The sequence below is a fragment of the Lichenostomus cassidix genome, chromosome 1Aa (genome assembly GCF_008360975.1).
Source record: "Lichenostomus cassidix isolate B80296 chromosome 1Aa, HeHo_3.0, whole genome shotgun sequence".
In the NCBI taxonomy this organism is placed as follows: Eukaryota; Metazoa; Chordata; class Aves; order Passeriformes; family Meliphagidae; genus Lichenostomus; species Lichenostomus cassidix.
This window is the reverse complement of record NC_139480.1, coordinates 46,993,845-47,019,029: the sequence shown is the minus strand read 5'-3', so window position 1 is coordinate 47,019,029 and position 25,185 is coordinate 46,993,845. Positions and strand designations below refer to the sequence as shown.

At 45.1% G+C, this 25,185-nt stretch overlaps 3 protein-coding genes across 4 annotated transcripts; 2 read left to right on the top strand and 1 right to left on the bottom strand.

Annotated features, from left to right (window-relative positions):
• Window positions 1-2,397: 2,397 nt before the first annotated feature.
• LOC146443677 (uncharacterized) lies at window positions 2,398-16,980 on the bottom strand. Of its 2 annotated transcripts, none has more exons than XM_085048127.1 (10): window positions 16,841-16,980; window positions 10,288-10,578; window positions 8,674-8,871; window positions 7,408-7,509; window positions 6,891-6,944; window positions 6,506-6,595; window positions 5,817-6,033; window positions 5,080-5,187; window positions 4,528-4,605; window positions 2,398-3,073 (listed from the first exon to the last, which is right to left on the bottom strand). In XM_085048127.1, exons 3-10 carry the CDS (start codon window positions 8,805-8,807, stop codon window positions 2,825-2,827), a joined length of 1,032 nt encoding a protein of 343 aa, XP_084904253.1. In that variant the 5' UTR covers window positions 8,808-8,871; window positions 10,288-10,578; window positions 16,841-16,980; the 3' UTR covers window positions 2,398-2,824. The 2 variants fall into 2 exon arrangements, with proteins under 2 accessions (XP_084904253.1, XP_084904259.1); XM_085048133.1 differs by having other exon boundaries at window positions 8,674-8,868.
• Window positions 9,240-15,270, top strand: LOC146443678 (heat shock 70 kDa protein 12A-like). Its single transcript, XM_085048103.1, has 4 exons — window positions 9,240-9,655; window positions 10,918-11,142; window positions 11,829-12,000; window positions 12,912-15,270. Exons 1-4 carry the CDS (start codon window positions 9,374-9,376, stop codon window positions 13,955-13,957), a joined length of 1,725 nt encoding a protein of 574 aa, XP_084904229.1. The 5' UTR covers window positions 9,240-9,373; the 3' UTR covers window positions 13,958-15,270.
• A 616-nt stretch (window positions 16,981-17,596) lies between the features above and the next one.
• LOC146443676 (cytoglobin-1-like) lies at window positions 17,597-22,240 on the top strand. The gene is made up of 3 exons (XM_085048096.1): window positions 17,597-17,867; window positions 19,752-19,983; window positions 21,156-22,240. Exons 1-3 carry the CDS (start codon window positions 17,773-17,775, stop codon window positions 21,282-21,284), a joined length of 456 nt encoding a protein of 151 aa, XP_084904222.1. The 5' UTR covers window positions 17,597-17,772; the 3' UTR covers window positions 21,285-22,240.
• The last annotated feature ends 2,945 nt before the right edge of the window (window positions 22,241-25,185 follow it).

The window sequence follows — 25,185 nt, the reverse complement described above, 5'->3', positions numbered from 1 at the left end:
ACCCTCAGAGCCAGGCGTGCCAAGGACAGAGTTAATGAGTTTGGGATGCGCCGAGCGCCTGTACCGCCCGTGGGCACAGGGCAGCTACGAGCGCCAATCGCTCCAAAATCGTATATACCACAATCTGTATCTCTACCTCTGCTCTGTCCGCTGAGGTGCACTAAGAGTCTCCACGAGGCTTAGAAACAAATCACCAAACGCCGCCCAATATTTCACGTGTCTGCAGGAAGCAGTTCCTGTTCTGTGCTTCCGAGGGAGGAATGACACAGTTTGAAATCACACCGAGAGTGAAAAGCAGCAGTGGAAGGGAAATGGTGCCTGGTGCAGCTTGGGCGGCGGTGAGCTGCCACGGTGCTGCCCTGTCGTGACCTGCACGGCTGTGGCTCTGGGTGTCACCCTGGTGCTGTTGAGCCTCCCTCTACGCGCAGTTCGGCAGCACAGCACACCCTCATGGCCCTGCAGCACAGGGAATCGCTTCTCCAAAATGCAATTTTGCTTCCGCCTGCAGCTCTGTCACGAGGTTCACGTGTGACCCCTTTGCACCTTCGCTGTTCCCTTCTGCCATCTCCACAGCACAGCGCGCTGAGCTGCAGTAACCCTGAGGCATTGCTGTGCATGCTGCAGCATCCATCGTGTTGCTGTGGTGGCCCCAGAGCATCCCATGTGAGATCCACAGAGAAGGTCCTGGGGGAAACTCCCGGACTTGAACAGAGCAGGGGCTGCCCGTGAGGGCTGGGGACAAATGCAGAGGAGAGCTGTGCTGCTGAGGCAGCTGCTCACAGCTACACAGGCTCGGGGATCCCACAGGGGTTTTCATTCAGGAACCCTTCATGAGCCTAAAATCATACCAGCAGTGATGCCAGGTCCCTGCTTAGCTGTCCATGGGTGCTTGATCCATCTCCAGGGTGGCACATGACTGCATTGCTATAAATTAAGGTACACAAAACACAGCCCCTCTTGTGCTGCCTTTCTGCAGCTGTTGAGCTTCTTGATCAAACTGAGGTGGAGGGGTGGATGATGTGTGACATTTGTTTTGCTGTTGCAAAACCAAGAGGCAACATTTGTTTGAGCAAATTCGTATGACTTTCAGAGCAGCCCAAGTGGTCCCAGACTGGAGGGTCAGTATGGAACACATCTAGCCAGTATGTGTTACCAACAGGCAAGGATGCTCTGGGGGTCTCTGCCAGAGAGACCCCAACAACCCAATTGTTGCTCCTTCAAGATGTAATAGGGAGAAGGTGTTTTAACAGTACCTCAGAGCCCAGATCTGCTGGATTCTGCTGAGTGCTGTACAGACATTGTGAAAATCTTTAACAAACAGCGCTTAGTCTTGTGAATTCCTTTAACAGACATGTATGTATTAGTTACACAGATATACACTAGTGTTAGATAGCTGTGGAGTGTTAGGAGGAGCAATCCTCCTTGCACCCAGCACCAAAATAAAATAATGACTGTTTTCTAATACTGAAATTACAGTATTGTGAGTTTTATTTTTCCCAAAATTTTTGGTGACACAGACAAAGCAAAAAGTCTGCTTCTGATGTTGGGAGATAGTAGGAAGTGTATGTCAAGCATGTTAAAAGGGTTGGGGTGGTGCTTTCAGCCTCCTGAAGACTTTTAAAAGTCTTTGAAATATAAGGCTTTGTGACTTGAGTATTTTAGCCTAGCAAAAGTGATGTTAAGGAGACAACAATAAAAGGAAAGGATACACATGAGAAGATGCAGAAATTATGGGCTTCAGAGATAAAACTGATGCATAGCACAGGAGCAGACAGACTCAGGAAGCCACAAAAAATCAGGCTAAAAAATTTCTAAGCAGGTAACAAATGGAGCATGGCAGCTTGCCATACGTGTAGTGTTATACCTGTATTACTAGATAGCATTTGGCTCAGGGTCATGCTGCAACTTCTACTTGCCTGTACTGGACAACTTTCCTGTCATTTACCTTCTACACCCTGGAAAAGATGAAATATTAATGCACTGCTCACCCCAGTCTGCAACATCTTACAAGGTATGAAAAAACTATGGTAGATATTTCTTTTTGTGAAAGTTGTAGGAAATATGGTACATATGTAATTTTACTTCACCTGCTCTATTCCATAATGGGTATTTCCAATGAAGGTCTTTTACAGTCAGTTTCTCAGAATACTCCAGTCTTCTGAAGGCAAATTTTCTTGCACACACCTGGATCCCAGCTCATGTTGTCAGTAACCTGCAACATGCTTAGGGAATACTGAATTCCTGAGAAAAGCAGAGCAATTTCCTTGCAGAGAGCTGCACAGAAATTTGCCCTTTTTTCCTGGGGGCCCATCAAGAAAATCCCAAGGAGTTTGTGCAGCCAAGGAAACAGCTAGACTAGAAAGAAGAACTGACTAAGAGGACTCAGCAGGGACACAGTAAAATTATGAGTATTTTTTTATTTGGTAATTCTCAAGTTGATCACAGAATACTCTGTCACACAAAATCACATAAACATGCATTTGCCTCATTGCATCTGCCTTATGCCACGGAATACAAATTTTAGAGCTCTTTGGTCCAGAGCTGTGGCAGGTGTGTAGCTGAAGGGCTTTGGGAGAGGTAAATTATATAGATGTGGGGAAGTGGCTGAGTGCTAACAGGCAGGTGGCCTTTGTGAATTGGCCATTGGAATAGCTTCCATTTTTAATATATATCTGTTAATAATGATTTATCCTAGGTGTCCCAAGTGGGAGATGTCTAACTCACCAGCTCTGAGAAGCAGGCAGTTCATGGCAGAAAGAAAAGCAGAGTATTGCATAGCAGCTGTTTCATCTTCTAATGGCTAAGTAAGTGATTAGCCCAACTCTCAAGCCATGCTACTTTGATCCCAGACTACACCTTTCACAACAATTTCTTCCCCACGTTTCATTATGGGCCACAGAAGTGTTGGTTTTTTCCAGAGCACTGCGTCTTTCTTGTCCACGTGCTCTAAATACCTTTTGTCCATGTTCCACTCAGCTTTAACTGGTGGGTCCTGGAGAAGCAGCAAACAATAAATTTGGCAGCACTGCTGCAGGAACTGTGCTTGATTTCCAGTTGTGACACCGGCAGCTTCCTGAAAATGAAATGAGAACAGTTTTCAAAGCTCTGTAGTGTTATGTTGATGTATTCTTACATTTGCTCCCTGCTCTCATTCTGCACAGTTGCTCCACATGAACTAAGCTCTCAAGAACTTCACTTGTCAAAGCTGCTGGTGCTGTTTGAGTGGGACATGCAGCAGTCCCAGGGTCACTTAAAAGATTCTTTTATTTACTAAGTCCTGACTTCCAGACTGTGCCAGCATCCAGCAATTGTCTCTTTCCTCACAGAGAGATCTGCAAGGAGTTTGATAAGACTGAGCTTCTGGAAAGGCCCAGCAAGCTGCAAAAGGTGGAAGCTCCTCTTTGGAAGTTTCATATATGTAAGTGATATGTATGTCATCTTCCATTAAAAAAGCCCACTAGAGACTAGTCCATTTGGATAGCAGGTATCAGGGCTCTGTGCACACCAACAGTCTCTGCCTCCCCAGGGGTTTGGCTGCTTGTGTTCAAGGTCAGCTCAGATTTAGCACAGCCAGATAACCTTGTATTCAACTCCTGCAATAACAGCCAAGTTGGCAGAAAAGGTGGTGTGAGAAGGAGTTATGGGAAGCCTCATCTTCACCCACAGACTGGGCACCACTTAGCCCAGGAGCTGAGTGGTGGCTGGGTGTGTGCCTGAGCTGTGATATTGGGATGCCTGTGCCCAGCCTTGCTGATCCTGACCCACAGACCACAGCTAGGTCTTGATCTGGCTGGTCACTGTGAGTTTGTCCAGTGATCACTGGTCTGTGGCTAACCCTGATCACCACCACCACTGCCTTTTGCTCTTTGCTCCTTGCATGGGTCCAGTAGGGCTGTGCCTTTGTTGATAAGGGCACAACCCTGCCTGTCCTGCTGTACCTCTGATGCCTAAATCAGGCTACCTGAAACAGAGAACTAGACAACATTAGGAGAATAAAAGCGGACAAATTTATTCAAGGCCTGAAGGTACATTCAGGGCAAGCAAAGCCCCCTCATGAGGCTACATCCAAAGTGGACCTTTTCTAAGTTCTGCCGTTTTAGCATATTGGCCCTTAATTCTCTAATCACACCCTTGTGTGATGATGTTAACCACGCCAGGCCCGCTCCGCCCCAATTCACTGTTGTTTACATATTTTCAGGCCCTAGGGCAACAAATATGTCCTTGGATCTCTATTCAGAAGTAATTGTTTTGTCTAAGGGTGCTGGAAACAGAGGTTTTTGGTGTTTTATAAGAAGCACAGAACTACACCAAGTTACATGAAGAGTAAAAACTAGAAATTATTAAAGTATCACCTCCCTTACAATGTTACATGCATATGAGAATATTTTGGGAGTATGTGAGCTGAAAGGACCTCACCACAAGTGGAAAACAACCTCTAGCACAAGGGAGACCTCTCATTTTTTAAAATAACAAGCTGCACAGAAAGTCAAATCACTGCCCCAGTTCCTGGGCTGTATCTTTACTCACTTGAACAATCTTCTTGTAAACCGATGAGTGATTTTGGCAATAGGGTTGCCTGAAGAGCTTCCTTATTTCTCGCATCATCTCCTACAGAACAATCATAGCACAAAGCAGGCTATTGTCATGTGGAATGGCAAGCACTGTGAATTTTTGTTTCTCTGATTGTGTGAAGCAGTAATGGAGAAGTCACTCATCTCAAGCTTTGGAGGAAGGTCCCATAAAAGCAACATAGGGCTGGAAAATGTGCCTCATCCAGCCGGACAAGTCAGACATGCAGTGTATGGCTGTGTATCATGGGACACAGAATCATATAATTTTGGAAGGCTCCCACAAGGATTCTCAAGTCCAGCTCCCTGCTTCTTCCCTGAATAGCTTAACTCTTAAAGACCTGTTTTTTATCCAGTGCTGCTCTCATACTTAGGGTTGCTGGAACGTAGCTTTCTACCACCCCAGTCCTCTCAGATCATAAGTTATCCCCAGTGCAGTGTCCTTAGCAAAAGCAAACTTCTAAATGAAAAGCAGATGCAGATGGCCCTTTTACCCAGAAACATAAAATACCTGTTCGCTCCTCTTGGTCATGGCATCATTCAAAGGTGGAATGCCAAGAACTTTCAATATGTCATCTGTTTTCTGCTGTATACTTTTCTCACAGGCATCAAACAGCTTCTGCAATGCAAAGACAACATCTGATTACAGCATCAATCACAGTGAAACCAGAGGTGTAGTGTGCAAAGCATGTGCTGAGAGCACATCTGCATTAGACTAAATTGTAGGGCTATTAACTGACTGAAATATATCTTCAGTAGCTGTGAAGCAAACTGTTTTATCAAGTTGCTTGCATATTGAAGCCCATTTTTCAGCATCTGTGGGGCTTTATCATCACAATCAATGCTAATAATGGCCTCATCTCAGTCTTGTCATTTAAGGTAATATCACTTCAGTATTTTCTTTCAGATCTCTCCATCATCAGAGCAGTGAGTCAGACATCAAAATGAGGTCTAGAAGGTATTAGTTAAGCATTAACAAAAGCAAAGTGGACTGTTTTCCCACTTGTGCTTAACACATGAGACATGGGACTGATATTTGAGTGTGCCCTTCTGAAAGGCAGGAGGAAGAAAGTCACTGTCAGTTTGATCTCTACAGCATTCCACAGGCCCTGCTGGGCTGGGAAATCAGAGACCCAAACTTAGGCCCCAGCCGTGTCTGATACAGAAATACAAATACTCAAAGGCTGCTATATGGCTACACCATATTGATCTGATAACAATCGGACGGAGAAAAGGGATGGAACAAACCTTAATGATGTCACTGCCTTGTTCATATGTCCAACTGTGGACACGTGTGTGTCCAAATCTGTGTCCACATGCGTGGAATCCGGAGCTCCTGACCTTCTCCCATTCCTGTAGCCGGAGCAACTCATATCTCTCCAGCACAGCAGACAAACGTGAAGGGTCATTGATGTCCTCAGAGTTCTGGTGCAGGTCCATCATTTTGGACAAGAGCTCTTTGTTTCTAGAGCAAGAAGGATTTAAAAAATCTTATCCAAGACAAAGCAATGACAAAATGTTACTATTTTACTTATGAATCTGTTCCATGGGTCCCATGTTTCCTTCAACACATTTCTCAACTACATTATACAGCTGGCAAGCAGCTTTTGTGTGGGAAATAGTGCTTTCTCTGCTCTGTTTTGCATGATCACAGTGGAATGCAATCAGAGTGGCATCTTGACAATGTAACTGTAGACTTGTTTCTTTTACTGTCTGCTTAACTGGTTACCCTGAAAATGTCTCCTTCCCTTTGCAGAACAACACAAGGCATCTTCCAGAAGTCAGCTAGAAGGAGATGCTGGCAGGCTGAAAGTCTGGAGAGGTGTCTGGGCTGTTTGATCAGAAGCAAAGTCCCTGAGGACTGGAGGAAGCAAAAAGTGTGTGGCTTTTCAGTGTAGAAACACACAGTATACCTGAAATATGAAGAAATACCTTACCTTGCCTCTAACTTTTTGATCTTCTGTTTCAGCACCTCATTTTCCTCTTTGTCCTGATGCTGTATTTGGATTACCCTTCCACAAAGTGCTCTGAAACAGATTTGTGAGATCTCTTTTATTTGTATTTGGACACTGGGACAACAGTGGACATGCCCCTGTTGAATAATCTGAATTCCAGAAAAAAAACTCTGAGGTGGGAAAGCACAGAGGAAAAAATTCAAAAAAACTCCACGGGAGCTGAACAACCTCCCCTGAAAGCCCCCACACCAAATTTATGCTCAGTCAAGGGGGAAGCTATTTACTTCAGAAGAAATGGAGGTGTGGTTGTGAGGATCACAATGATTTTCCCCTCTTATATTGATTATTAAAATAAAAATAACTTTACCTGTTGAGATTATCCAGAAGGTGTGGTAGAATACTAAGAGTGTCAGATGAAGTTCTGTTCTCATTGTCCATCCATCCATAAGGGGAAGAAAGAAATAATAAACCACATTGCAATCAGTGGGCAGGTATGCACTGAGGTCTTAAAAAATGCACAAGCTAAACTTCCTCCCTCCAATTTCTGATCAGCCCGTAGGGAAAAGAAATCTAGAGACCAAAACTTCTCAAGGCTGTTTTTTAGCCAGCTGGGTGGTTTATGATTCTGTGAGTCAATACCAACAGCGCAAGTAAAACACTCCCAAAGTGTAAGATCTGCACATTACATGTTGCAGATCAAGCAGCTTCTGTAAATTGGCTCTGGGTTCCCAGTATAGCCTGGAGAAAATTTGTTGCTAAGTCAGAGACCCCTTTCTGTCTGGCTGATCTGTAATTTTCTGTCCCACCCACCCTAGTGTGCACCAGCTACAGTTAATTGTCAGGGACCACACTAAACAGTGTCATTTTGGTCACTGCACTCTCACATTGTTTTGTTGTATATCTCTTTTATCATTTCGAACATTTGCTGCATGATTGAAGTCTGGTCTCCATAGGCTGATGGCTGCTGTGAGGTATCAGATGTATGTCTGAGGAAAAAAGAAAATGGAATTCTTACAATGAAGGGGGGTGAGAACACATCCTAAAAACAAGCACCTTATAATAGACAGTCCTGTGAGCAGAGGCTTCGTGGCTACATCCATGCCAGCAATCAGATCAGAGACAGGACAAAGGCTCCAGGGCACACTGGCATGCAGATTTGGCACAAGTCAGTTAGCACTCTCCCAGATAATGCTTGGTACAGCTCAAAGGACCCCACAGACCAGGGTATGCCAAAAAAATGAGGGTTTGAGTAATCATTAGGTTCGGATGAAGTGGGCAAGATACAAGCTCCTGAGAAAAAAACTCAACCCAGACCTGCAGAGTGAGGGGAACAGCACATGCAGCTGACTGTTCTGCTAAAATGAGCTTTGCAGTGTACAAGTGTGGGGTTTTTTAATAGAGAAGTGCAAAGCTGTGTGCTCTCAAGGTAATCTTTTATTTCTACAACTGCTCTGTTTCCTAATGAGGATCCCAAATATCAACTATCATTACAGAGACAGTCCCAGATTAAGGTGGTCCTGCAGCCTGGATCCAGGTGGAGCAGAGAGCAAGCTCATCCATGCAACCAGGTGTGAGAGAAAGCCTAAGCATAAGGCTTTACCTTCAGTTTGTGCCAATAGAAGCCTGCACAGCTGCAAGGGACTGTGCTGCCCCTCTCTCTCAGCATCACTCCCTCCCACTGAAGCACATTTTGGTTTTTTTTACTTGGATAGATTCCTTTCCAGTTAAATCACTTCCAGTCTTTCACTGGCAACCCTTTTTTAATTTTTTTAAGCTCAGCAATCCAGTAAAAAATTTGTATGTTAGTCTGCCTTTCCCTGCAAAACTGATGAGCTCAGAGTCTGAGTCCTGAAATCCCAGATCCTGTGACACTTTTTATACTGATCTTTCTAGTTTCTTTTCCTCTTGCACCAGGTTAAGATTTGCCTCACACTTTGGAGTTGAACTTGAGGTGAATTTGGGGAAAGTAACTATCTCTGTGATGGCTAGAAAGGTTAGGAAGTAGAAAACAAAGCTTTTACTGAAATATTTCACAGTCAGAAAATGTTTGCAGTTCAGCACTCATGCAACCTTCCAAGAAACTTTGTAGAAATATTCAAACCCACTAAGGTGAAATAAGTTTATCCAGAGATATCCCCTGTGTAACATACCTGCTGCCTTCTGCAGTCATCTTTCCAGGATCAGTGTCCTCACCTTCCAACACCTCTTGTCTGTTGTACCCAGGAACATTGGGTATATCCAACACTTCTTTTCTGTTGTAGCCATAAACGTTGTGTGAATCCATGCCTTTACAGCAGCAGCAGATGTTTGTTGAAATGTGTGGGCAGCACTGGACACTGTTGGTGCTGCTGGGAATGCAGAGAGCTACTGATATGACAACTTCCTATCAAAGGCACTTTCTTGTTATGAAAAACAGAAGAAAGCCCTGCCTCTTTATGGGAAAAGGCACTATTTACAGCTGGGAATGCAGAGAGCTACTGATGAGACAGTTTCCTATCAAAGGCACTTTCCTGTTAGGAAAAACAGAAGAAAGCCCTGCCTCTTTACGGGAAAAGGCACTATTTATAGTATGTCTGGAGTAACACTTCTCTCCAGCCAATCAAGACAGGGAAGGTTGCTCTTCCCCCTGCAATATCAATCCTTTCAGTTTCAGTCTGTTCAGTCTCTTTGTTCACCCCTCTCTGGCTCCCAGAGGGAGTCTAGAGTAACACTTCTCTTCAGCCAATAAAGACAGGGAAGGTTGCTCTTCCCCCTGCAATATCAATACTTTCAGTTTCAGTCTGTTTGTTCAGTCTCTTTGTTTACCCTTCTCTGGCTCCCAGAGCTGCACACCTCTGTACTTCAGTGGCCATGGCCAGCCAGTCAGTCTTCGTTGTTGCTATAGATTTTGGAACATCCTACAGTGGTTACTGTTTTTCTCTTTCTTCAGGTACAGACCAAATCCGACAGGTTTTCTGGGGAGCAGAGCACGGGTTCAAGACCCCGAAGACACCCACATGCATCTTGTTCAACCAGAAGCAGGAGTTCAAGTATTTTGGCTATGATGCTGTGATGAAGTACAAGAGCCTGCCCTCCAGTCAAGCTGACAGCTGGTACTTCTTCCAGAATTTCAAGATGCAGCTGTACAACACGGTAGGTGGAAGAGTTACTGCTAAAGGGTGTGAGAACTATTAATGTATTTGAGGGGTGGGGGTTAGATAATCCATGAAGAGGGCTGAGTAAGTCTGGTTGATGAGGATGTATGAACATAAGACAGAGAGTATTTTGATGAACCAAAGAGGAAATTAATTATTATTGTAATTAGGTGAAAGCTTCACAGGCACTTCCGGTATGATTTTTTTTATTTGTCTGAAGCCAATAAAACCTGACTGCATACCTGGGTGAAAGCAAATACATGTTCCTAACAAAGAGCTGCCCTATTCCTGAGCTTGACAGAGAAACTAGCCTCCCTCTGGGACTCCCTGCTTCACTCCTCAACAGAGAACAGGGATCAAGTGAAGTATCCTGTAATTCAAAGGAGATGGGCAGCCTCGGGATCACCCTAGGAGCATCATCCTACTAGATGTACAATATGATCCCATGTTGTACACCTCCCCCGAGTTTGTCTCTCCCTCCCTTGAAATGTTATGCTGAAGCTAACGTAGGGGTGGCCAGCTGTCCTTCTAGCATGCAGTGACTGTCATTTCTCTCTGAAGGCTCTGTGCTAGTTAGGAATAGCTCACAGCTTAATCTGGGTTTGTTTGTTCAGCCAAACACCAGCCTACCTTAGGGCTTTCCCGTCTGTGCTCCAGGGTCCCACAGGGCCTCTCAAAGCGTAGCATAAACCAGAGCACAGGGCCTGTCCCAGAAAAGGCCTCACATCCTCTCTTTGGCATCCACCGGGGTTAAGTCCTGAGGGCTGAACTGGATGCTGTGGTGGGTGGGAGGCCCCCTTGAATATTTTCCTCCCCAGGAAAGTTGGGAATGATGTGGTCTGTCACAATGTCACCTCTGGAGTGGTGGGTTCTCATTCACTTTCAGGAGAGAGGTTTCAGTTCAGAACTATTTCTCTGCATCTGAGGAAGAAGTGGTAGAGGAAAATTTCATGATAGAATCACTCTCCACTGGCTTTTCAGGGATCTACAGGATCTTTACAAAACTTGGCCTAGGGGAAAGAGCTGACTTATCAACCAGATTGATATTTTGCCTGCTGAGTTACAGGTGTGGTGGGTTAGCAGTTTGGTAGCTAACCTGTGCCACTTAGACTCAGCCACAGCAGTGAAGCCAGTGCTGGGAGTTTGCTCAGGTTTGGAGACAGGGCCTCCTTCTGTGCCATGTGTTGTGCAGTGCTCCATGTGAAGGGGACAGGTCTCATGCAGAGACTGCAACATTGACCCTCAGACTTTGTTTTGTAGAATGTCACAGCTGGCATGGAGCTGAAAGCCAGCAATGGAAAGTTGCTTCCTGCCCTGAGAGTCTTTTCTGAAAGCCTGCGCTACCTGAAGGAACATGCCCTGAACACCATTAATGAGGCTTCTTCCCAAACTGTCTACGACCAGGAGGAGATCACCTGGGTCATTACTGTCCCAGCCATATGGAGTGCTGCTGCTAAGCAGTTCATGCGTCTGGCAGCAAAAGAGGTAAAAGCAGGGGTTACCCCATTTCCTCAAATTACCTTTGGAGGTTTCTTTGCCCATTGAGGCAAAGGGACTCCTCAACAAGTAAACAACCTGTATTTCAAATTTCAGTCCATCAGGCAGAGAAATCTTCACACTGAGGGAGGTGAAGGAGAGGATGTCCCAAACTGGCAGTTAGAACAGCTCTGCCCTCTCCCCCCACTGCCATGTAGAAATGAGCCCCCAGAGATCAGTGGTGCAAGAAGCACCAGCCCTGCATGAGCTGCTGGGCTGAGAACAGTCTCCCTAGCAGGTGGTGTTCATGCAGCAGCAATCTCACCACCCTTCTGCAGTGGCTAATTGTACAGACCCAGATTGTTGAAGATACTGATATGTTTATTGCTACAAATAAGCTGTTTCTATACATATCTTAAAGGCACTGCATTTTCCCTTCAACAGCCTATCATGCATTGCCACATCAGCAATATGCTTCCTTAATGTCCTTACCTGGGGGTGATCATGCACTGTTCACTTGTTTGGCAAGCTCCCCTCTGCAGGGCCTCTGCCAGGTCCATCCAAGGTCAGGCAGAAACAAGCTTCTCCATGCTGCCATGGGTTCCCAGAGACGCATCCCACAGCCTGTAGACCAATTCCATCTTATCTCCCTCCAGAGCTTTCCTTGAACTGACTCCTGTCTTTTGTGATTTTAGGCAGGAATTATCTCTGGCATGCTCTCTGAGAACCTGATCATTGCCTTGGAGCCAGAGGCTGCATCGCTGTGGTGCAAACAGCTGCCACGGGAGGGGTTTATGGCAGACAGCAGTGATAAGGAGAAGTTTGAAGACTCGCCTGGGATCCAGTATATTGTTGTTGACTGTGGAGGTAAAATTTCTGCTGTTTAAACAGGTACCATCTTCACTGGGTGTGGTGCATGGCTTCTTTCACAGTATGGCCAATGGTCTGCAGTGCAGTCCCAGAGCTTGGACTCCACTCCTGTGCTTGTCATGGTTTTTTGGTTTTTTTTCTCACTTAATGAGACCTTGTGAGCAGGGAGAAAAAAAGAGGAAAGAACAGGATTGTGTCTCACACTACAGTGCTCTTCAGGCCAGACAGTCACAATATGAGGTCCTTTCCTCACAGCAGATCAGCCAGCACCACATCCCAGCATCAGCCACTGGCACACACCATGTGCTCTTGTGTAGCCTAAGCTCACAGCTCCTCTTTAGGGGAGGCTGTAGTTAGTGCCCAGTGAAGTGACCAAAGAGATGAGCTAGCAGGCACTGGAGAGTAAATAATTAAGAATATTTGATGAAGCACTTCTCAGTCATTTCTCTAGATTCCTGAGGATTTTTGGTGTGATGTGAATTTTCTGCCAAGAGCAGTCTGGTATTTTTGAACAAATACCGAAAAGGCATCAAGAGGATCACAAGTTCCTGAGAGTCTTATCACCACTGCTCAGGAGTCAACCACCTATGTGAGGAGACCAGTCTCCGTCTGTGGTCAGATAGGAGATCAGCTTGTTGAGTGAGCAAGTTGGAGCATCCAGCTCTTATCAGAAATAATTGTAGGAGCCTTGTGAGACTAGGCTTTTAAACAAAAGTGCACAAATTTAAGACATCTAGAGAACTACAGAAAATAGCAGAAGAGTGAGAATGAGGAAAGAAAGCAGCAGAAAAGCTCATTTGTGAATCAGGAGTTCAGAAGGTAAGATTAAATTCAGTGGAAATCATGAACCTCATGTACTTTAAAGCAAACAGCTCAATTAATTTGAGTCTCTGTGTGTGTGTGTGTAGGTGGCACAATAGACATCACAGTACATGAGATCCAAGAAAACCATTACCTAAAGGAGTTACACAAGGCAAGTGGAGGTGGATGGGGAGGCAACAGAGTGGATGAAAACTTCACCAATTTCCTCCAGGAAATATTCAGTGATGGTGTATGGGATGAATATGTGAAGAAGCACCCTACTGAATTACAACAGATGATGTACAACTTCAGCCTACAGAAATGCTCTGATAAAAGGGACTCAGTCTACATACGTTGCTACTACAACCTGACCACAGTGGCACAGTCCAAGAAGGACATCTCCCAGTTCTTTGAAAAAGCAGCAGGAGCTGTGTGGTGTGATGGGACAATCATGATTACGTATGAGAAAATTAAGAGCTTCTTTGAGTACAGTGTCAACAATATCATTTGTGCTTTGAGGGAAATTCTTTGCAAACCTGAGATGGTCAAAGTCAGGTACATTTTGCTTGTGGGAGGCTTTGCAACCAGCATCATCCTGAGAGATGCAGTCAGGCAGGCCTTTAGTGAGGAGTATCACATCCTTTGTCCAATGGAGGCCCAAACAGCCATTGCAAAAGGGGCTGTTTTATTTGGAGTTAATCCACACATTGTTACCTCTAGAATCAGCTGTAAGACATATGGTGTAGAAGTAAATAGGACATTTGATGATGCTATCCATGATGCCCGCAAACGGAAGGTCTCAAAAATTGATGGCTATACTTACTGCACAGGTCTCTTCATGAAATTGGTGGGAATTGGGGAGTCAGTGAATATAAATGAAGTTGCCCACTATAATTTCACTCCAATAGAACCAGATCAAACACGCATAGTCTTTACTTTCTATTGTACAAAAAACAAGGATGCTCAGTACGTTGATGAGGAAGGGATGGAAAAGCTTGGCTGCTGTGTAGTGCCATCGCCTGACACACAGCTGGGCAGAAATCGCACAGTGAAGGTGCAGATTAAATTTGGGCTCACTGAATTTAAAGCCACATGTACTGATGTTACTTCCGATCAAAGTCGAACAGTTATAATAGATTTTTTAACTATATAAATACTTGGTATATTGAGCAGCAAGAACAATAACTCAAGGGAGAAAATGGCTTTAGTGTGAGGCAGTGTGGTCAAATATGGGCTTGAAGATCTTAGACATCTTTTCTAACCATTACAATCCTAACAATTCTCTGACTACAACAACAGAGGAGCAATTAGAGCAATAAGTCTATCATTCAGCTTTCTGTTTACACAGGAAAACTACTAGTCTGATTCTCTGGTTCCTTCCATTGCTCGCCAACCAGCCTTTCAGTCTAACACCTCACTTTTTCTTGTATCTGTCAGCGGGTTTATCTGCTGCTTTATCTCATGCCCTTTTAGCTTGCACCTCTGAACACAATAGTCCATACTACAAATATAATCATCTGTACTCTACCTGTGTTTGATGCAAAGCCTCTGGACTGGTGTCTAACTTCCACATAAAGCAGGCCACAACTATTTATTTTAGCCTGATGTCTTTCAGTCATGTCTTCTCTTTCTCTGACATCAAGTCTCTTTATCTGGAGTCCAGGTTTAATTCTCCTAGGGGTGACATTAATTGGATTTCTGTTTTCTTCAGAATATCGCTTATATAAACTGTGTGTCATTAAAATTCCAGTGTCCCAGACAAAGGTGCTAAGTGAACCAGTCTGGGAGCTTGTATCCAAAACCTGAGGGAGTGTTGTTTCCATTAACTGACTGGGTGGTTTGATCTCATTAATTGGGCAGATATGAATGCCAGATTGTAACATTACAGATATGAATAGTGCTTATGCTGCTGCCTGAGGCCTCTGTCCAGCTCTGGATACTGTCTGCATGTCTGATTTGGGCTTGATATTTTCCATATCTCTAAAAACTAATTTCTTTGCCTCCTGCCTGCAGCACCTGTGCAAAGGTTCAGCACAGTAGGCTTCATGGGCCTAAATTTGTCCAAAAAAAGGATGCAATCCTGCAGTGTGCTGGGTCTGGCTGAGGTGGAGTTAACTTTCCTCATAGTGATCCTTATGCTGGTGTGTGATTTGTGTGCAAAATGGTGTTGATAGCACACTGATGGTTCGGGGGTGAGGGGTGAGGTGGGGTTTGTGGAGCTGTTTCTTTCACTAAAGTTTCTCTGCTGAACACCAGCCTCTACCAATGCAAATTCTTGGTTAGCTGGATGCACTGCAAGAAAACTCAGCACTGACATCTTTATTAGTTGTAATGATCACATTAGAAACTAATCTGCATATATGCCATGTCCTATCATATATAAAAGTAGAGCTATTTTGAAATCACTACCTTTGCTTTCACATTTAAAATGTTATGCATGCAATAAAAAAGTACTCACAACAGAAACCTGTGTGTATTTCTACCATGTCAGGTGGTACCACTCTGTACACTTTGTAAGGGCCATTCTGGGTCCTAAGAAGCTGAGTAGTCCTGCTTTTTTCTTACCCTTTGCATTTGGTAATTTCACCAGTGCAAAGCCCAACATGGCTCAACCCAAGCCCACTAATGCCCTGGAATGGGAGAGAGAAGTATGGTCTGGGAAAGTGGCAGCAGAGAAAGCCTTTCCCACCTGTTGGCCAAAATAAATAGCTTCCTGGAGCTCTTTTGTTTCAATTGCTAGAGATTGCTGAGGTGTAGCTTAGATATGTATAGCCCTGTTAGAGATGTCAAAACTTTATGAGGGATTATTGTGTTCATCTTACAAGGACTCAGCGAGTCATGCAAGGGGAAAATAGAAGATAACTTTCCAAAACAGTAGAAATAACACCAGAAGATGGAAGAATAGAAAAGGATGTCACAGAGAGAGCATAGTGACATGCTTGAGGGAGGATGTCATTGCTCTGTCCATTTAGGGACTGTCCTGTGCTGCTGACACCTGGCTCAGCAGCAGACAGAATTGACCCACTGCACCCCAAAACTTGACCAAGTAGGTAAGTTAGTGGTGCCTCCTGATAAATAATGCAGAGAGAAACATTTTCAGCTCTCTTGAAGTTGCTGAATAGAGCTTAAAGACTAACTAGCAAAAAGATAAAAGAATGTAAAGGTATGGACACAGGATGACAAACGTGGCTGAAACCAGTGGAGAAACAGGTAAAGAGGCCTACAGTGGGTTTTTTGGCAAGTTATGTAACAAGACCTGCTCGAGCTCTTTTCATTTTGGCTAAAGTTAGTACTGCTATTTGTTCAGTAGCTGCCTCTCTCCCAGGCCACCTATGACAAGCATGTGATGCATGTTCTGGTCTCAGCCAAGAACTTGGTGCTTTCCCCAGCAAGCTCGTCCCAAGCAGTTTTGGCTCCCAAGACTGGGAAATGCCAATTGCTTCAGTGCTGGCCTCTGTTCCTTCCCCTGGATCTATGCACTGGTGGCTGGGCTTGGACAACCAGTGCTACCCTGGCTAGTGCTGCCTTCAACGAGGCAAAGCAGCACAACATATATATCCCTCTCTGCCCCGGGATGTCCTGGGGATCTGGGGAGTTTTTATGGGGATTTGGGGATGAGAAAGAAGATGGCTGTGCAGCTTTCTATCAGACTGCTCTTTGCTCTGTGGTGAAAAGGCAGAGGGAGGCAAGTGGGAGCAAATTTCAGTGAAGTCATTTGAGGCTTCCCTCAGCAGCAGTGGGACACAGCCCCACCAAAACCAAACAGTCTCTGTGAGTTTGCAGCAAGCACTTTCCTTCTGCCCTGGGGTATTAGGCTGTTTTTTCTTGACATGATGCATATTTTCCCCTCACACCTGTTCCTTCCCTCCTCTAAACCATCCCAAACAATACAAGGTTTTGTCTGCCCTCAGCATCCAGCAGCAGTTTCTCAAGCCCCTTAGCCCTTATTTTGTCTGCATGCCCTGGACTTAACCAGAACATTCCTTCCAGAGGTTAAGCCCAGGCATTGCATGGATAATCCAGGAAAATTTTTTACCTCCAATTCCAAGTGACTGTGACAGTATCAGGCCCAGAGGTGCTGTCTGCAGCTCCACGTCAGTCCTTCTCCTGCCCCTTATCTCTCTCCCAGGAAGGCAGGGCTCAGAGATAGTTCAGAGATCCCAGCTGCAAGCCAAGAGGGTTAGGAAAGTGAAACACCTGTGCTCCTGGCCTGGCTGTGCTGCACCATTTATCTCCTGTGCTAAAATGCAGTGGCTTTCCAGGGCACTATGGCCATGGATGCTGTGCCATGCTGCCATCACCATCCCTGCAATGCTGTCATTTTGGGCTGGCAAAGCCTCCCAACCTCACTGGACCAAGGCTGCGAGCAGCTGTGGAGTGAGCCCGTTAAACCAGAGGGCTGTGGGGAAAGCAGTGACTGTGGTATGGACTGGAGGGAGCTGCTGGAGCTGGGAACAGGATCTTTGACTGAAAGACCAGAGAGTGCTGGGGAGAGGGGATGGCAGGGCACCAGAGTGCCCTCAGCACAGCACCACCCTTGAGAGAAAACCAGGAAAATTAGTGCTTAGGCAAGGATCACCTTCAGGAAAGAGCAGCCAAGCACTGGCTTTGGCAGGCGTGAAAGGGGAAGAGAATTGATCTTTTTTTTCCCCACTGAAAACTGCCTTTTCTTCCTTCTCTCCTCAGACAGTGAGACCTTTGCTTTGGCACCTGACCTATGACTACAGGGCTAGTTCTCCCTCCTCATGTGGTTGGTTTCTTTCCTGATTAAAAGCGATTAGGTAGCTCTAAAACCTGCAGAAATGTGACTGAGGGGAACGGAGACAAAGAGACCCTTCAAGATCTCTTAAATCCCCAGGCCAGTATTTAGAGAGCACTGATGAGAGAACTGGAGCAGAAAGACTTTGCCAGGACCTCCCTGTCTTTCTCCCTCTTGCTGCATCCTCTGTTGCCAGCATCTCCTCCACCATGTCATTCTCTGAAGCAGAGGTGCAAAGTGCCCGTGGTGCCTGGGAGAAGATATATGGGGATGCTGAGGACAACGGGACAACTGTGCTGGTCAGGTAAGGAGAGCCCATCCAGCTGCTGCCCCAGAGGGGTGAAGGAGGACCAGCACAAAGGATGGAGTTCCTGCCTAGGAGCATGTCTTGATGTTTTTCGTGCAGCCCTTGCTGGGAAGAGCAGCAATCCACACAAGGAAAAATAAAAGGGGTAAGGGGGTGGGAAAAGAAGAAGAGACAAGAACAATTTCTTCACCCATGTAAGGTAAAGAGTGTGGAAAAGAAAGTGTGAAAGAGAATGGGACCAAACATGGGCCTTATTTCCCTCTTCCACTTTACCTCTAAACTCTTTTAATGCTTTTTTTAAACTCAGTGTTTCACTTCTGATTCTCCTTCAGCCTCAGTTCACCTGTTCCAATGTATTATACCCTTTCTGTGGGCTTTCCTCTCTTAGTTTCCATCCTGTTTTCCTCTCTTCTCTTCTGTTCACCTTTCATATATCCCTCTCTCATCTGGGACTTATATCACCTCCATAAGCATGGATCAGTTCAAATATTGTTTCTGGTTATCAGACCTTTATCCCTCCCTCCAGCTTTCCTGTATATCACACCTTCTGCCTGCAGTACCCTCACAAAGTGTTACATGCTGCTCTTCCCTTCTGCAGGCTACACAGCCTGTGCACAGTTAGGGTCAGAAGTGCAGCCATAAAATGCTAGCAGCATCCAGCAGCTTACCTCCCTGGACTAATTTACTCTAGAAGGTTTTGCTTTAGTGTCCTACAGCCCCAGACCTGCCTATAGAAAAGTTCAGGGCTCCTGAGGACAAGAGAGACATGGCCATACTGGAAAAGTCCAGTGAAGGCCCAGGAAGATGATGAGGATTCTAGAATATCTCTCCAATAAAGGCTGAGAGAGCCCTATGACTGTTCAGCCTGGAAAGGAGAAAGCTCAGGGGGATCTTACCAATGTATATATAAAAACCTGAATGGAGAGTGCAAATTGTGCCATGAGACAGGACCAGAGTCGATGGGCCTAAACTGAAACACAGGAGGTTCCTTCTGATCATCAGAAAACACTTTTTTACTGTGAGTGCAACTGAGCACTGGCACAGGTTGCCCAAAGTAGCTGTTGAGTCTCCATACATGGAGATACTCAAAAGCTATCTGGACATGGTCCTGGGCAACTGGCTTGACCAGTGGTGTTGAACCAGATGACCTCCAGAGGTTTCTTCAAGCCCAACCATTCTGTGACTCTGTGAAATGCAATCTGGAATTTGCTATGGATATTTCAGGTGGAGAACTGTTTTACCCAATGGATTAAACTGCTTTTTTTAAAAAGAGTCTGACCAAGATGACTGTAATTGATCAAAGGTAATTTCAAACACACTGAACTGTGTTACTTTTGAATAAATGGAATGAGCAGTACCCCATACTCAAACAATCCATCACAGACAGTAAGAAAGCTTTGGGATGGATTCTTGGAAGAGGTTAATTAACAAAACCAGTAGTAGGGTTTTTCCATGAAAACACCCACCAGTATCACAATGGTCATATTCACTGTCTGGAACATCTTTGGGAATATTAAACTGTCACAGTCACCCCATCTGAATGTGCTCCCACTTCTCTGTGAAAGTAACACAGAGTTAACACTGAGGAAATATTTACTTTAGAAGCAGTGGAATAAGTTCATTATAGGTTTTAAGGTGGAATGAGCAAAGGAAATGCCCTGGGGAGAGGCGAGGGAGAGAGGACTGGCTGCTGTGTGTGTGGGGGCTGTGCAAAGGTGCAAAAGGCAAAGGAGAAACAGGGAATGCAGAAGTGTGTGTTCTAATAAAGAGAAGGGGAAAAGGGGCATCAATGCCTAAGGCAAGGCCTGGAATGTGTAGCCTGCAATGTGTAGCCATTGATACCTCATTCCAGAAGTCAGGACATCTCTCATTTCTCAACAGAATGTTTACTGAGCACCCAGACACCAAGTCTTACTTCACACATTTCAAAGGCATGGACTCTGCCGAAGAGATGAAACAGTCAGACCAAGTCAGGGGCCATGGCAAGAAGGTTTTCAGTGCCATCAACGACATGGTGCAACACCTGGACAACTCTGAGGCTTTTCTTGGGATAGTGACCCCACTTGGCAAGAAACATGCCACCCAGCTGAAGATTGACCCCAAAAACTTTAGGGTGAGTGAACAGCCCTCTTCCCAAAGGTTGTAATTGTGAGGGGAGGATGTTTTCCCCTTTGAGAGGCAGAACTGAGGAAAACAGGCTTTGTATGTATGAATACATATATATGCCTCAGAGTGTGGAAGTGGTGGAAGGTGAGATGGTTGATGGTGGAAGATGGCAGGACTGAGAGATCTGGCATTGGTGAGGAAGACAGCTGTGCAGCAGATGTGCTGCAGGCAGGTTTGCATAGGTGGGAGCTGCGCAGCTGCCCATGAACTGTAGTGGGTTTTCTCAGTGCAATAGGATTTCCACACTTGCCACAAGACACAGAAAAGTAGTTTGATTCTGGACTTCAGTCCCTAATGTATTTTTTATGTCGGAACAGGAACTGAGCTGTTCTAGCACAATTAAACCAGCTGCTATTGAGCAACAATGGCAACAGCATTGTCATCATTAAACAAACACAAATAATAAATACAGGATCAAATTACTTGCCCAGATCCACCTAAGGTCACTAGTAGAGTGCATTTATAATTATTTTGTCTGCCTTGCACAGCAAAAAGAGGCACCTTCTGGCAAAGGTCATTTCCAAATGAAGGTGATTACAAAAGCAGTGGGCCCAGTTTTCAGTAAGTAGGAGAACAGGTGACGATTTCTGCCTGAAAATATTTTTTCAGGGTCAAGATCTACACAAAATATTACTGCACAAGAAAGGAGTTGGCATTTCAAATTACACCACCTACCTAGTGACTGCAAGGGCAAATGAACTCTGCTACAGAGTGCTAGATCGCTAACGAGCAGGAAAGGTCAGGATGAAACTTGCTCCCCAGCCATGTATTCCATAGGTGTCCAACAAGGGGCTTATTGTGGCCTCTAAACATTTAGGGGAGTCCCCTGCCAGGAGAAGGATTGCAGTGGATGGACAAAGTGCATCAGTCCTATACAGCCATCCTTGGTGCAGTCAACATTAACTAGATACAGGATAGTTAAAAAGCAGCAGATTTTTGTGAATTCTATAATGCACCTTATTTTCCATGCCCTGTTACAAGCTCTGCAGGCCACGTGCTGTGAATTGTTCCTGTACCCTTCAAGAATCCCATCTTAAGATATATAAAATATGTAAGTTCTTATGCTTCTAATGTGGAGAGAAGTTCACACTGGTTGTTTCTTCCCTTCTCCTTGTTTAGATTATCTGTGACATTATTTTACAACTGATGGAGGAGAAATTTGGCGGAGACTGCAAAGCTTCCTTTGAGAAGGTGACCAATGAAATCTGCACCCACCTGAATAACATCTACAAAGAGGAGGGTTGGTGAGGATGTGCACCCTCCAGGCTCTTCAAACACCTTGCCAGCACTGATTTGCTGCTTTTGGGCCCCCAGCAACAGCTGGAAAAATTAAAATTTAAAAATAAAAAAAAAAAGGCAAGAAAAAAGGCTTATACAATATAGTTACCAACGTCAACAATTTCCTTAGCAAAGTGAGTTACTACAGCTGAACAAAACCCGCAGATACATCAAAGTCAAACAACAAATTCTGATGTGCTTTGCAGTTCCAGTGCTCCAGGTGGGTTCCTCTGGCCACCACCCTTGAAGACTACATTTTAAGATGATGACTTTAGCCTTTCTATTCCTGAAAGAAAGACTTGCTCCTTCCAGCAGCACCAGCAGCTCTTTGGCTCATTTACCACCTCTCCATCCCCATGAATGACAGGAAGGAGACCATTTTGAAGCATGTCCAGAATCCTGGTAGAGGTCATTATTTAAGATGCAAGAGTACTGTTTTGTGTTTGAACTTAAACAATGGGGAAGTGGTGTATGGGATTGACCAACATCTGGGAGATACCTGAGGAAAGTCCCACCTTGCATGAGCCAGCAGAGTCACCCAACCTCAGTTTCTAAGCACAGCTTTCAGCACAAGGGATGATAACACTGAATGTGATCACCACTGGGCAGGGATGAATGTCTCCAGGGTGTGGATTTCCTGTGTTACTCCCAGGAAATTACTTGGGCTGCGTTCCCACAAGGCAAGAGTAGAGAGCTCACTGGCTTCTGAGTGCTCAAAATGCATGCAGCTGACAGAGGCTGCTGCTTCCCTGCATGGGCAGCATGGGTGGCTCAGCCTGGCACGGCACTCATCCTGTCCAGTCACGCAGCCTGAGCTTCCCTGCAGTGCCAACCGAGTCCTGAACTGTTTAATTGCTTTTCTTTGTACTCCTTAAACTTGGTAAAATAATCAGCTGATAACTGCAAATAACCACACGCTGGTTTGCTTCAGTGTAACGCAATAAACACAGAGAAAGCAAGATGTGCCTCTCATTTGCTTCCCAGAAAAGGTGATGTGCAGCAGTGGCAGCTGGTTACAGTGCACAGCTCCTGGTGGTACTGGGGGTTTTCCAAAACCAGCTCAAATTCCCACCCAGTGACACATCACACTTGCAGCAGTCAGGCTTCTCAAGTGGTGGGAAGGGAAGCTTTTCACTTGACCATGAAGCAGTAATTTTGTTAACAGCTAAAAATGCAGAGTTTTCTTCATTCAACAAGTCCTTCTCCTCACCCATTGCATTTGGTAAAGGATGCTAAATCCCAAAGTCCAGTGATGCCAACATGATTTTTGCTTTTAAAGATTCGTCATATATATATATATGTAGCTCTGGAGACTATTATTATATAGTTATATAGTATCCTAACTCCAGAACTTTTCCTATTAGACAAATTCCAGAAGGCCTGTTCTAATCTTGCTCCTTCTGGGAATCAAGGTCAAGACACCTTCCCAAGACACTTTCCCATGTAATAGACATAAACAACTAGCAAGGAGGGGGGCTTCAGAAGGGGTTGAACCAAGAGAGGGAATTCCTTCATTACCTGTGTTTCTAACTGGGGATTCTTGTCAATTGTGCTAATTTGTTAGACTTATAAAACTGTACTTGCCCTCTATCACATGTGCATTTTCAATGCAGGTGCATTTTTGAGGCTCAAAAGGCAACTCCAGAAGATGAACTCTAGCCAGAGGGGAGTCTGGGGCAGGCTGCTTTATTTGCTTTGGTGCTCTATTCAGCTCAGGGAGAAAGGGAAGCATAATGCACAGCACTGGCAAGGACTGTAAAAAAAGAACAAGACGTGTAAAAAAATATTTATAGTCTCAAATCCCTCTGAGGGACTACAAGTAGTTAAAGTTCTGAAAAGAAGTTGTGGCAGTTCTTTACTCCCATTGCTCCACTGCAAACCAGATTGAGTTTAGGATGATTTGGAGGCAGCAATTTGAAAAGTTACAGTAGTTCCATGCAAAGTCCCCACCCACTTACCACCTTCTAGAGATGGAGAGAGAGAAGCTTGAGCTGGGCTGAAGGTGCCTGAGGGTCAGTGCTGTTAAAGTGCTTTCTTTGCAGCCTCCCTGAGCCAGCAACTGGAACGATTTCTAACCCTTGGGCACATAACTGAGCATCACCATCAATACTTCACTACAGACAGCATTTGTCAGATCATTTCAGCCTGGGAAAGGGCTGTACAGCCACGGCAGCTCTTGCTGCTGTCAGGCCCTTTGTGACCTTGCTGGTGTCCAGCCCTGCTGTGTTGGTTGTTAATCCTGCCTTCCTGATGGTGCATCTCCTAAGACTCTGCTTGCCTGCAGTGCTCTGGCAGCAGTACTGAGCCTGGGGAAGGGATTTAGGACTGCAGTTTCCCCAGCAACAGGAGGTGAAAAGCCAGAGCTAGGACAGTTTAAGTCATGAGAGAATTTTCTAATTACCCGCTGACTCCATCTTATGCCCACAGCAGGGAAAGCAGGGATAAAGAGGAGAGCCAGGGCTAGAAGCAAACATTTCTTCCTCTTTCCTTGTATTTCTAGCTGCTGATAGAACTTCTGCCCTGCAGTCTGCTGCTTCCCAGTTTTGCAAACTGCACTGAAAGACAGATTTCAGATCTTACTGAAAACAATAAATAATTACATAAGCAGTAAAGTGCAAGAATTTAATAATCAAGTGGAAAAAAGTGATGAAAGCAAAAAATCAAACAGCAAGAACCATCACGCAGGACTGGACAAAGAGTGCATTTTTTATAAGCCCCTGCATCAGGAGAAACTAATCTCTACTGCCTGTTGAATAAAGGACAACTATACTGAGGAAAGTGGCATATGAAATATGGGATGGAGTACAGTAAACTGGAGGGGTTACCAGGTGCTGCAGGCCTTGACACAACACTGCACACACTGCCATCACCTCTGGAGTGTGATAAGTGATGGAGTTCAGTCTGCATTTATATTTGGTTTAATGGCAACTGCAACCCCCATCTGCTGTGTCCCTACAGCTACACTCACCCACCTGGATGTAGCCACCTATGCCATTGGCTACCTTGCTCTGACCCCAAGGGTCTGAAGTTCTGCTACCTTTCTCTCTTCAGCTAAATAGATAATCCCTGCTCCAAAGCTATTTAACATTGGTACCATCATCCATTTGCACTGGCTTAGGGAGCTGGCTCATCTACTTTCTGCCATTGCCCCTGGGGATGGATGGTGCAAGACAGGCTGGATAGAGAGACAAGGCAGCACGGTCATTGTGGCAACAGGATGGCAACTGCCAGACTCAACAGCTGGTGGAAAGCAAGAGGACAGAGGGGAACAGCCTCCTGTGCCAGCTCCACTGGCAAGTCTGATGGTGAGTAAGTGGATAGAGTGGCACTAGGTCAAGCACCTCTGCTTGGAAGTGTCACCATTTTACTGTGTGGCTCCTCTTACTCCTGCTCCAGTGGTAAAAGTAACACACAGACATATTGAGCCAGAGCAACACATTGAACCAGACTGCCCAGGGAAGTGGCTGAGTCGCCATCCCTGGGGGTATTTAAGAGGAGTGAAAATGTGGCACCTGGTGACATGGTTTAGTGATGGGCTGTGCAGTGCTTGGTTAACTGTGGATTTGCTGATCTTGAGGGCCTTTTTCAAGGTAACCAATTCTATGATTCCATGTTCAGGAGAGGATCTCATTTCTGGTAATGTGCCATTCTCCAGCTGCTTACCATCTTAACCTTTCCCTGTTTTACATTCCCCTGACTAGTCCAGAGTGATTATGAGATATGGGAATAATGCTTGCAGCTTCTCTGCCGTTCAAACACTTTAGATCAGTGAAATAATTTTTTTTTTGCTCAATTTATACACCTGCAGTTTGATAATAGCCGCGATGGAGCAACAACTGTATCGGCAACATTTCCAAGATCTCAAAAGCTG

Coding starts and splice junctions, on each gene's coding strand:
- LOC146443677 (XM_085048127.1), bottom strand. CDS start 8,807: ATGGATTCACACAACGTTTATGGCTACAACAGAAAAGAAGTGTTGGAT. Junction 7,510..8,673: donor ATGACTGCAGAAGGCAGCAG/GTATGTTACACA, acceptor TTTTTTCCTCAG/ACATACATCTGATACCTCAC. Junction 6,034..6,505: donor ATCAAAAAGTTAGAGGCAAG/GTAAGGTATTTC, acceptor TTCTTGCTCTAG/AAACAAAGAGCTCTTGTCCA.
- LOC146443676 (XM_085048096.1), top strand. CDS start 17,773: ATGTCATTCTCTGAAGCAGAGGTGCAAAGTGCCCGTGGTGCCTGGGAG. Junction 17,868..19,751: donor GGGACAACTGTGCTGGTCAG/GTAAGGAGAGCC, acceptor ATTTCTCAACAG/AATGTTTACTGAGCACCCAG. Junction 19,984..21,155: donor TTGACCCCAAAAACTTTAGG/GTGAGTGAACAG, acceptor CTCCTTGTTTAG/ATTATCTGTGACATTATTTT.
- LOC146443678 (XM_085048103.1), top strand. CDS start 9,374: ATGGCCAGCCAGTCAGTCTTCGTTGTTGCTATAGATTTTGGAACATCC. Junction 9,656..10,917: donor AGATGCAGCTGTACAACACG/GTAGGTGGAAGA, acceptor TTTGTTTTGTAG/AATGTCACAGCTGGCATGGA. Junction 12,001..12,911: donor TATTGTTGTTGACTGTGGAG/GTAAAATTTCTG, acceptor GTGTGTGTGTAG/GTGGCACAATAGACATCACA.